This window comes from Prionailurus bengalensis, chromosome A1 (genome assembly GCF_016509475.1).
Source record: "Prionailurus bengalensis isolate Pbe53 chromosome A1, Fcat_Pben_1.1_paternal_pri, whole genome shotgun sequence".
In the NCBI taxonomy this organism is placed as follows: Eukaryota; Metazoa; Chordata; class Mammalia; order Carnivora; family Felidae; genus Prionailurus; species Prionailurus bengalensis.
In genome coordinates this window covers 19,646,520-19,658,309 of record NC_057343.1, presented here as the reverse complement: position 1 = coordinate 19,658,309, position 11,790 = coordinate 19,646,520, and the positions used below count along the sequence as shown (strand labels likewise).

The following is an 11,790-nucleotide window of genomic DNA, read 5'->3' as shown; positions in this document are numbered from 1 at the left end:
AAAATAGAGGGGATCGAGAGCAATTTGATCTAGCTGAAGAATCAGTACACTTGAAAACAGATCAATTGAGATTATCCAGTCTAAGCAATAGAAAGAAAAATGAAGAAAAATGAACAGAGCCCCAGACACCTTTAGGACACCATTGAGCTAATGTACATGTAAAAGGAGTCCGAGAAGAATAAAGAAAGTGGAAAAAAGAATATTTTAAGAGATAATGGCCAAAAACTTCTCAACTTTGAAGAAACACTATACCAAATCTGCATTTCCAAGAAGCTCAACAAATTTCTAGTATACACTCAAAGGGATCCATGCATAGGCACATCATAGTCAAGCTGCCAAAAGCCAAAGACAGCATCTCGAGAGCAGCAAGAGAAATGATTCATCACATACAAAACCCCTGACTGCAACGTGATTTTCCGGAAGCCTGTCCCTGGATACAACCCAGGTAGAATGTGAGGTAACAATCATTTGTGAGTCATCAACAGTGACACCCTATTGGTGAAGTCAAAGATGGAAGACGGAAAGGTCTTTCTCTTTCCACTCCTTAAAGTCCCTTACCCATTGTGGGTCTCCCTACCCTGTGAGTCAGGACTAAGAGGGGCAGCGGGATCACTGCCAACAGTGTTAGGGGGTCTGTGATGTGACAATGACTGCCTGGCCTCTGAGGGCTACTGAGGACTGCCCAGTTGGGAAACAGCTAAGCAGTAAGTAACTGTTGGCTTTAGATTGGATAGTTATTTGTTCTAAGCATAGAGTTATATACAACATTTTCCTTAAAAGTAAGTTCCTGTCCTAAAGTATAATATTGAAAACTAGGCGTGTTTCTTTGATTCTTGTTTTTATATCCACAGAAGGCAGTGCCTACCTCATAGGTAGCTCTTGTAGGGAATAAGTTGGATACATTGAATCCACATATCATATTACACTTTATATCTAAATACGCATGTATGTATTTGATATTATGCTTGATTTATCTCTCAAGGATAATTTAAGTGGTCGTGAGAAAAACTTGCAGATGAATTTTTCTCTAACATTATAATCCGGGATACCGCCCTTCATTCAGCTGTCATTTACTTAACATATATTATGTACCAGCTGTTGCACTGGATGCTGGGCCCAGAGCTGTGAAACGGTGTTCCTAGTGGGACAGGAAGGAGAGGCATATACTGACTCTGAATTTGGTAGAGACAGGGGTGTCAGGAGAGCTAGAGGAGGTGACTGAGTTCCAAAGAGTTAACTAGGTGAAGTGAAGTGGGGTTAGGCAAGGCTGTCCAGGGAGAGAGACCGACATGACAGGAAACTGAGGAAAACTTGGCATGTTTGAGGGATTGCACGTGGCCAGAGCATAGGCATCAGGGAAGGTGGCTGAGAGATAAAGCAAAAATGGTTTGTGGGGACAGATCATGATCGTCCTGGCATGCTGGCCTAAGAAGATTGAAAATGACATAAAATAGTAACAATTGTAATTATTCTTACTTTCTGTTTAATGAGCACTTGCTATGTGCCAGGTACTGGGCTAGGCACTCGAAATGCCCAATTTACTCCCTACAAGAGCTCTGTGAGGTAGGCACTGCCTTCCGTGGATAAAACACATTCTGTCGGGAAAAGGAGTCCACGAAGAGGTGGAGAAAGAGTGGTCCGGGAAGTGGGAAGAGAGCAGGATGGCCCCGTGTTATAGAAGCCAAGGGGGAGGGAGCTTCAAAAAGGACTAATGTCAAATGCTGCTAACAGGCTGGTCAGTGAGGACAAAGGACTAAACAATGCGCACGTCTCTAGGGATCTTAACAAATAGAGTTTCAGTGGAGTAAGGAGGCAAAAGGCAGATTGCTGTAGGATGGGTTGTAGATGCAATACAGAAATGGTGGATAGTGATCGTCGGCTGCTCTTTGAGAAGAGTATCCAAGGAGGAGAGGGCCAGCACACGGTAAGCAGAGAGAGCTAGAGGATTCTGTGGTCAGCTGGTTGAGTGGCCATGTTAAGATGAGAGGGACTTGAGTGTGTTCGTGTGCTGAGAGGCCAGAAGGAGCAGAGAGGGAGATAGGAAGGCCCAGGAGTGAGGGATTGCTGAGGAAATAAAGTCACCATGGGGCTGTGAGGAGATGGGGGAGGGCCTGGCTTTGCCCAGGAGCCTGTAGGTGGGCATTGACAATGGATGTGGATGCCAAGTCGCTAAGCTGGAGACTGAAGAAGTTTCAGCCTGTGGCCCTGTTTCTCCACAAATAGGAGCCCAGATTTTCTGACAAGGGACAGTCCCTGAATACTTGACTTATAATACATTTATTTTTGTCAACAAGTGTCGTAAGCAGATCTCTCCTGCCGCGGCCCAAGTAGGCAGCGAGACTGGGGGAAAATCAGGGAGAGTGAACATTTAGTGCTCACTGACCTATACTTTGTAGTTTTTCCTATTCTCAAGTGACTCCATGGACTGAGCCAGTCCCCCAGAATTGGCTTCTCCACTCAACTTTGTGGTTCTCTCTCCCCATGAATGTCGACACTGGTTCTTTGTGGAGCACAGCGCTGAAGGGAAAGCCTGCCAAGAACCACAACTGGTGTTAGACCTGCAGAAAGTGTGAGGCCATGAAAAGAGCCAGAAGATAAGAGCCTGGGAGACACTAGGCAAGGGAAATTCAGAATCAGAGAACAGTTGGGATCTCTGGTGCAAAGGAAAAAAGAATTTATTAAACTGTTTCAGTGAGTTCTCTAGTTAGTGCAAACATTGCCCAAGGAATAAGAAATAAAGCTTTAGTGTAATTTGGAAGGTGGTTACTTTTGGCGTTGGAATATGTCCAGGAAACATTTCAGAAGAAAGTCAGAAGCCTGCACAGAAATGGTTTTGCTTGTTTGTTTGTTTGTTTGTTTGTTTTTGCAAACTGGAAACAGACAAGTCTCACATATAAAAATAGATTTTTGTAAGCCTTTTTTTGTTGTTTGGTGAAAAATATATTTTCTTCACTGATAACATTCAGTGTTCTTTGATTTGCTTTTTAGTGTGAGTGTTGGTGTATTTTTTTTAGCAGGATTGTATGAGGAGAAAGGAGGTTTCCTTTAAAATTAGTGACCACATTGCTAAATGTTATCATTAAGTTATCAATAGGTCTGGGGCTTAATACAATGCTCTCACTCTCTCTCTCCCTCTCTCTTACACACACACACACACACACACACACACACACACCTTCCTAGTTAAAATATCAGCCCGATGGTGTTTCCAAGTAGTATTGCTTGACCACGTAATGCACTTCTAGCACTTACTAGAAGAATCTTGCCTCATCTACTTAATTGCTTGAATGGGTTTTTAACTTCAAGCCTGAGTTTTCTCAGTTATATAATGAGGTTAATCAAGGTGCCTATCTCACAGCGTGGTTGAAAGGATTACACAGGTAATGCCAGGAAAGTGCCCAGCATAAAAGGGCTAAATAAATGTGCAGGTAGTTGTTGTTACTAACATTGTAATTAGAAAGTTGATTGTTGTTGACAGCTATCCTGGGCTCTAATTGACCCTGAGGCTTTGCTTATAGAGTTTCCAAATCCAGTTCAACAAACACTTGTTGAGGGCCTGCTTTGCGTTCTCATAGCAAAAAGGAAGGAAGAAGGACGCACTTTCCCCCACCTCAAGATACCAACAGTTACATAAATAAGACAACCATAATACAACCTAGAAAATCAAATTTCCAAAATTCAACGAAATTCAGTTCAAGTCAACCAACATTTCTATCAATTACCTCCTATGCCCACAGCTTCATCTTAGATGCTGGGTTACAGGGATGGCAGCAAGGCACATCCACACCTAATTATCAGCCGAGCATGACAAGCAAACAACAGGAGTGAGTGAGGGGGTGGTGATGAACTTGGTCTGGAAGGTCCAAGTAGCTTTCAGAGGGGGCGATGTGGAGAGGAATTCAAGCCACACTGAGAAGGAAAGGTAATCAGTAGAGGACACAGCGTGTTCCTTGGCTTGGAAGCTTGAAACTGCAGGTCTTGTCCAGAGAACTGGATGTGGCCCATTATTACTGAAACTTAGCTTTGGAGATGGTAGGAAGGTCAAGGGAATGACAAGCAGGAGTTAGGTTACAGAGAACCTTACTAGGCATTTGGATTTGGGCTGTGGAGTCTTCGGAGTTTTGTGAGCAGGTGTGATTACGTGTTTTAGAAACATCCCTGGGGCAGGGCCCCTGGGTGGCTAAGTCAGTTAAGCATCCAACTCCTGATTTTGGCTCAGGTCATGATCTCACGATTTGTGGATTTGAGCCCCGTGTCCGGCTCTGTGCTGACAGTGCAGAGCCTGCTTGGGATTCTTTCTCTCTCCCTCTCTTTCTGCCCCTCCTCCTCTTGAGCATTTGCCTTCTCTCTCTCTCTCTCTCAAAATATAAATAAAGAAACTTAGAAACACCCCTGAGGCTACAGTAGGGGTGGATGGGAGGGTAAGGTCAATACCAGAGAGACTGGTGAGACTGTCACAGGGGTCCTGGTGCAAAGCAGCCATGGTCACTGACATGAATCTGAGGGCATGGTTCCAAGAAATGTTAACAATCATAACTGGGAGGGTTGATGATTGATTCAAAGTCTGGTGAGGAAAAGGAAGGAGTCAGGGATGAGCTCCAGGTTTCTGGCTTGTGTGGCTGGGTGGACATGGTGATGCCACCGTCTATCCCTTCACCACACACACACACACACACACACACACACACACACACACACTCCACCTATGTGTCCTTCCTTCTCCCCTACTCCCTGATCCCGAGTCTGAAAATGGAAAAACAAGAAGAAAGCCCAGAGGGACTTCCCAAAGGGAAGTCATGTTGCTCCATTATGTGGTACTTAGCAAGGCCCACGGAGTGAGGCCAGACCCTGGCAGCTCCTTCCAGAAAGCTCAAAATGGAAATTAATGCCCTCACCAGGTACATGCACCCTTTGTCTTCCCTTCCTCTGACCATTCTCCTGTGTCCAGCCCTTTTTCTCATCACTTGACCCACCTTTGTACTTACTGTAGTCTGGAGAGTGCTGATATCCGATACCTCAGATATATGGCAATGTTCTCTCTCTCTGTCTCTCCTCCCTTTATTTCTTTTCTTTTCCCTTTTCTTTTCTTTCTTCTTTCCTTCCTTCCTCACTTCCCTTTCTTCTTTCTTTCTTTCCTTTCTTTCTCCCTAGCTTATATTTTATTGTAAAATATAATACATTTATCGGAGTACTTGAAATGTATACCTACAGCTTAGCATATTTTTATGATGAACACACCTACAACCACTACCCCAGTAAAGAAATAGAATACTGCTAGCTCCTCAGGAGCCCTCCTCATGTCCTCACCTAATCACCACCACCACCTCCCTATCCCATCCTCCCCTCTCAAGCAACCACTATCTTGACTTATGGGTCTCACTTCTTTGCTATGCTTTTTTGTGTTATCACCTAAGTGTGTAAACAACAGAGTTTAGTTTTTCCTGTTTGGGAACTTTATTCTTTGAAATTCTTTGATCCTGCGTGTCTCTCTCTCTCTCTCTCTTGCTTTATATGTTTGTTTATTGAAGAGAGAGAGAGAGCAGGGGAGGGGCATATAGAGAGAGAGAGGGAGAGAAAAAATCTCAAGCAGCCTCCCCTGTCAGTGCAGAGCCTGATGTGGGGCTCAATCCCACGACCCATGAAATCATGACCTGAGCCGAAACCAAGTCAGACACTTAACCGACTGAGCCACCCAGGTGCCCCAATCCTGCTTCTTTCTTTAAAAATTATGCTTATACTATTCATCCACATTGTTGCACATAGCTGTGCTGTCCATTGCATGAATATACTACCATTTTTAAATTCCATTCTATTGTGATGGCCATTGGATTGTTGCAGTTGAGCGTTTATGAACAAGTCTCCTCAGACATTCTTGTACATGTCTCCTGGTCACAATTCATAAGATTCCTCAGGGTACATATCTGGAAGTGGAGCTACTGAGTCATAAAGTATCTTCCCTATTGTTCAATATTACTTGATATTGTGAGAGCTCCTCTTATTTGTATCCTTGCTAACATTTGGCATTGTCTTTTACCTTACTGTTTTAAGTCTCTGTTCCCCAAATAGACTCTTCTACTAAAATAGTACCCCCTAGGCCAGTGCATCTCACCCTCTGCTTTTCAGGTGGCCTTAACAGAACACTCACACCTGTGGCACCCTGCTGCGAGCATGGCCATGAGAAGGTTATGAGCGATCCCCAAGTGAGAATGACGAAACTTCAAATGAACTCTCATTGGTTTAACAAAAGTAAAGCATTGAGGGGCTGCAGTACTTTATTATTTAAAAGTAAAAGAAAACTGTGACACACCCCTTGAAGTGATCGTGTCACACTTGTGTGTTCTGATATCCTAGTTGAGCATCCCTGTCCTTGTTGGCTGAGATTCTATGACTTCAGCGGCTTTGACTTTGAATGTATTGACTCCCTCTTCAGCCCAAAGCTATAACCAGCCAGCATGTTTCTCTACCAAATCTCATCTCTCACAAACACATGCGATGGGTCAAAGAGAGAAATGGTTAAATTTTCCTAAATCAAATAATACAGACCCAAGGGCTCATTCTCTGGCATGTAATACTCATGAACTTGTTTTCTGTACTGTCCCTGCAGGGTTTGACCAGCTGACCTGGACTTGGCCAACAGTCCTGTCCTCCATCATGGCCACCCCACCATTCTGGCTAACTAAGAAGATGTTTCCCTTCAAAGTGAGCAAATGGATGGGGCTTGCTTGCTTTCGGTCAATGGTGGGATCCTCACCCAACATACGCCAGAAGAAACTAATCTGCAAGCTGCAGGAAGATAAGGCTTTTCGGGAAGAGATGAAAATTTTTCTTGAGAAAATAGAAGACTTCAGAGAAAAGATGTGGAATTTCCGAGGCAAGATCCATGATTTCCGGGGTCAGATCTTGGGCTTTTGGGAAGAGGAGAGACCTTTCTGGGAAGTAGAGAAGACCTTCTGGAAAGAGGAAAAAGCCTTCTGGGAAATGGAAAAATCTTTCCGGGAAGAAGAAAAAACCTTTTGGAAAAAGTACCGTACCTTTTGGAAGGAGGATAAGACCTTTTGGAAAGAGGACAATGCCTTATGGGAAAGAGACCGGAACCTTTTTCAGGAGGACAAGGCCCTGTGGGAGGAAGAGAAAGCCCTGTGGGTGGAGGAAAGAGCTCTTCTTGAGGAGGAAAAGTCCCTGTGGGAGGATAAAAAGTCCCTCTGGGAGGAAGAGAATGCCCTCTGGGAAGAGGAGAAAGCATTCTGGGTAGAAGGTGGTGGCCATATTGCTGAGGAGCAGATACCTGAAGACAGGCACCACAATATCAATGGAGGGTCCCAGTCACTGGCCCTCTTCCGAGGCAGAGCGTGAGAACAGGACATGAAGGGACATGGGGTCCAGACTCTGTTGGATAGGGATTCAAGTCCAGGGTGACCCAACGTGCTGGAGAAAATAGGCATTTGTTTGTCTCCTTGCTTCAAAAGACCTAATAAAGTCCTGAGAAGAGGTTTGGGGAAACAACTTCTTCAATACGGCCTGCTTCATTTTTTCCCCCACTTTTGTGATTATCCAAGGCCATATTTCCACCTTCCAGGCTGTACTGCTATCTGTATAGAACTTGGTTCTGGGCACTTCACCATGAGCCCACCATGTGTGAGTGTTTGTGAATAGAGACCCTACAGCTCTCTTTAAAAGTCAGAATGGGAGAGAAGAGAGGCTGAGACAACTCCAGCTAGAGACACATAGGGACAGAGAGCAGCTGAGTCACCTATGCCTCTGGTGTGCTGGGGGACAATCATTCTTTTCCACTCTGAGCAGGCTTAGAGGCCTGGAGCAGGCTGACAGCTTTTCAGAGAAGGCCACAGTGACTTCATTGTGCTTCATCGTCCCTGCAGGCTTTTTAGAACACACAGGCTGAATTCCCTAATGGTCCCATCACTTGTGGTTCCTGATGCCCAGCAAACTTCTCAATTCCAGTTCTCTGTAGCCTGAGAAAGGGGCAGGGCATAAGGCGAAGGCTCTAGAGCAAGGCCCTTCCCTGCCGGTGAAGTCAAAGTGTTCCACATAGGACAGTCTCCCTGCCACATGTATTCCCATTTCACACAGGCCTCAAGACAGGATCAATTCCTTCCTTCGAATCTCTCTCCTTCATTCAAAATTAAAATGCCCCAAGGAGGTAATACACTCAATGAATGTACACTCATGTGGTCAGCAACTTACACACCCAGCTTTTCCTCTGGGATTAGATGGTCTCTATGGGCATTGGTATGGAAACGAACAGAAGGTGGAAGTTGAGACATGTAAAGGCAAACACCTGCCTTCCCCCTTTCTGAGGCCTGGCCCTCATCTTTATTAATGCATCTACTTACCTAGCCTTGGGGCACATCCCTTCCTGCTTGACAAGCACTTTCACACTCACCAACTCATGTAGCCAGCACCACAACTCTGTGGGTTGACAAGGAAGGTACATAAACCCATTGTACAGACGTGGAAACAGAGACCTAGAGAAGCAAAGTGACTACATATGGCCAGGCAGGTAGCAAACGGAAGGACCAGGATTAGAACTCACACCATCTGCTTCTTGGTCCTGTTCCTTTTCTTTTTTTTTTTTTTTTTTTTTTAATTTTTTTTTTCAACGTTTATTTTTGGGACAGAGAGAGACAGTGCATGAACAGGGGAGGGGCAGAGAGGGAGGGAGACACAGAATAGGAAACAGGCTCCAGGCTCTGAGCCATCAGCCCAGAGCCTGATCCCGGACTGCGAGATCGTGACCTGGCTGAAGTCGGACGCTTAACCGACTGCGCCACCCAGGCGCCCTGGTCCTGTTCCTTTTCTAATGACAGCCCTAGATCATGGAACGCAGCTTTAGAGTAGATCAGCCAATAATGGCATTGGGCTTGGGTGAGTCTTACAGCACTTTGGAATTTCACCAGGGTTTGGGGCAGCAGTGAAGAGATAGGGAGAGGAGACGATGGGGGCCCCTAGGTGAACAGCCAGGCCTCGGTGGCTCTGTATCACTCTGGGAAAGTTTGGGGTGTCTGGCAAGGCATCTGATTCTCAGGAGTCAGGGCCAGCCTTCTGAATCAAGAAGACCTGTCCAGTGGATGGCGTACAGAATGGTGGGAACCCCAGTGCAGCAAGAGCTGCCGATTCAGGGATCCCCAGTATTCTGCTGCAAACAAAAGTAAAGAGAATTGTTAATCTTAAGGCCAAAGAGACATAAATCTGGTGGAGGCAGGAACTGGGGTGTGGTAAATAGACCCTCCCCTCTTTTAACAGCATTCCCTAGAAACAATTTAAGAGACAGGTGCCAATTGAAGAGGACTTGAGGGGCAGCCCAGAGAGGACAGGGTATCCCTCTGTGAGTCTATCCTTCCTCCAGCAAACAGCTGTGAACTTGCACTGTCCCGGGCTCTGTTTCTTAGGTCTAGGTGGGGAGACAAGCAGGTAAAGAGGCCAGTGCATCCCAAGGTGATGAGAGCCGTGAGAGATCTCAGGAGTGCTCCTTTGATGCCTTGTAGCTGACTCTGGCATTGGGGAGTGAGTGGATGGAATCTAGAAAGGTTTTCTGGCAGAGGTGATGACGGGGTGAATCCTAACAGTCCAGTGGGAATTAGCTAGGGGAGGGAGCCTGAGAGGTTGGAAGGCATTCCAAGCAGAAGGAACAGCATAGGCACAAGAGAATGTGTCACCATTTGAGGAACTGCAAAGATGGGAGATATGCAGAACCGTGGATTGGACAAGAAGGCAGAAAACTGATGGCATAAGGTCTTGTGGGCAATAGGGAGCCACTGAAGAATTTTAAGGAAGGAATGACTGAGATTTAAATTTTAGAAATGACATCTGACTACTCAAAGTGTGGTCTGTGCACCAGGAACACTGGCCTCACCTGGGACTTTGTTGGAAATGCAGAATCTCAGGCCCCAACCTATTGCATCAGGCTTTGCATTTTAACAAGGTCCCTGGGTGATTTGCATGGCCTTTAACATTGGAGGCACACATCTGTAGAAGTGACACTGGTGTCAGTGAGGTGTGGGTGAAGAGGAGCTGGCAGCTTGTGAAGGAGCTTGGGGAGGTCGATCAGAGTCACCTAGCTGGGGATGGGCTGGATTTCACCAGTGTGGGAGAGGCCAGTGTCAAGGATGATGTGAAAAAGGGGATGGCTGTGCCCATCACTGGGAGGAGGGCAAGGGAGAGCAGGATGGGGTGTATTCAGGTTGAGGGGAGATGAAGAGTGTAGTCTGAGACGTGGCAGAACCCCTTTATCTGCCATGTGGGGCAAGTTCTCCAAGCCTGGTCAGCACTTGGGTGAACTCAACCCTTCTCGCTTGTCACCCAACAAAAAGTTGTGCAGCCAACAGCCCTTTGTTACATAAAGGGTTGATTCGTCAGTTATTTCGTCATCTGTTTATTCATTCACCCACCACTGTGCCTTGCCAGCTCTGGGCTATGTCTGGGAGTGTACATGAAGCTCGCAGCCCGGAGGGGAGGACCATCATCAAATAATCACAATGTAATTATTTGTAAAATTGGACCAATACCAGGAAGGAGGAGGGTAGGCAGGACTGCCTCTCTGAGAGCACCCCAACAGTGCACCCCACTTGAGTGTGTTAAACGCAGAGGAAGATCTGTAGAGATATGAAATAAAAGCCAAGATTTAGACAAAAGAAAACAGAAGGTTAAGTAAGCTGTGTAGGCTAATAACTGGGAATCACTGGACCCTCACATAGACTCACAGAAAGGATGCAGATAATGTCCGTGAAAGCGGCTTCTAACTTCTGAGTTATTTTCACTAGTGTTATCCCACATGCAGATAGACTTCTTCACAGTCAGAACAGCGGTGAAAGCTGGTTTCCTCTTTAAGATGGCACCACGACAGCATCACTGGGCTCCTGAGGGTTCTCCTGGGTGTTCCATGACCAAAGGCACGGGCAGACATCTCGAAGCAGCTCGCCTCTCCTTTGGCCCTCTGGCAAGGAACATATCATCTAGGCCATCTCGGGGTCCCGCTCGTCCAGCTGGGAGAGCCGAAATCATCTTTATTCCAGAATCATGTTGCAGACACTGGAAGATCCAGGAGTGCTGGAGACAGGTTCTATTGCCGTAACTAGTACCTTGCCACTGAACTCACTCTGAGGAATTGTCGTCTTCCCTCCAAGCCCGAACCCACCCAGAAGCTCTTCCCTAAACCTGCCAGAAGGGGAACGATAGCGTTTTTGAAGTGCAGTGGGTCTCTCAGGGAAAGGTGATCTGTTCATGGGGGCTGTCGTTACACCTTTAGGCCGTGGGCCACACACATCAGACTCACCTAGGATTGCTTGCCAAAATGACAATTCCTGGGCTCCACCCCGGAGTGGATCACAATTTCTGGGGGCCAGGCCTTAAAACCTCTATTTTAAAACATGTTTTCTAGATGATTCTCATGCAAGCTGAATTCTAGAAAAACGCTTGTGTGTAGTTAAAAAAAAAAAAAAAAAAAGTTCTGGGATAGAAATCAAAGGCCCCGATTCTATTTCCAGTTCTGCTGCTCATGGCTAAGAGCTTGAGGCCCAGGTTGAGCCTCTGTTTCTTCAGCTACAGAATTAGTGGACTTTCTTTTTTTTTTCTTTTTTTAATGTCTTATTCATTGTTGAGACAGAGAGAGACAGAGCATGAGCAGGGGAGGGGCAGAGAGAGAGGGAGACACAGAATCCGAAGCAGGCTCCAGGCTCCGAGCTGTCAGCACAGAGCCCGACGCGGGGCTCGAACTCACAGACTGTGAGATCATGACCTGAGCCGAAGTCGGATGCTTAACCAACTGAGCCACCC

The 11,790-nt window shown here is 46.1% G+C and overlaps 1 protein-coding gene across 1 annotated transcript; it reads left to right on the top strand.

The window, feature by feature from the left end:
* The first annotated feature begins 506 nt into the window (after window positions 1–506).
* CCDC70 (coiled-coil domain containing 70) lies at window positions 507–7,503 on the top strand. Its single transcript, XM_043578132.1, has 2 exons — window positions 507–704; window positions 6,605–7,503. The coding sequence occupies exons 1-2, from the start codon at window positions 647–649 to the stop codon at window positions 7,351–7,353; spliced, it is 807 nt and encodes a 268-aa protein (XP_043434067.1). The 5' UTR covers window positions 507–646; the 3' UTR covers window positions 7,354–7,503.
* Window positions 7,504–11,790: the final 4,287 nt, after the last annotated feature.

Bases quoted from the DNA above. Each gene is read 5' to 3' on its own strand.
- CCDC70 (XM_043578132.1), top strand. From the start codon at position 647: ATGACTGCCTGGCCTCTGAGGGCTACTGAGGACTGCCCAGTTGGGAAA. The intron at 705-6,604 runs GTAAGTAACTGT...CTGTCCCTGCAG, and splicing joins AGTTGGGAAACAGCTAAGCA to GGTTTGACCAGCTGACCTGG.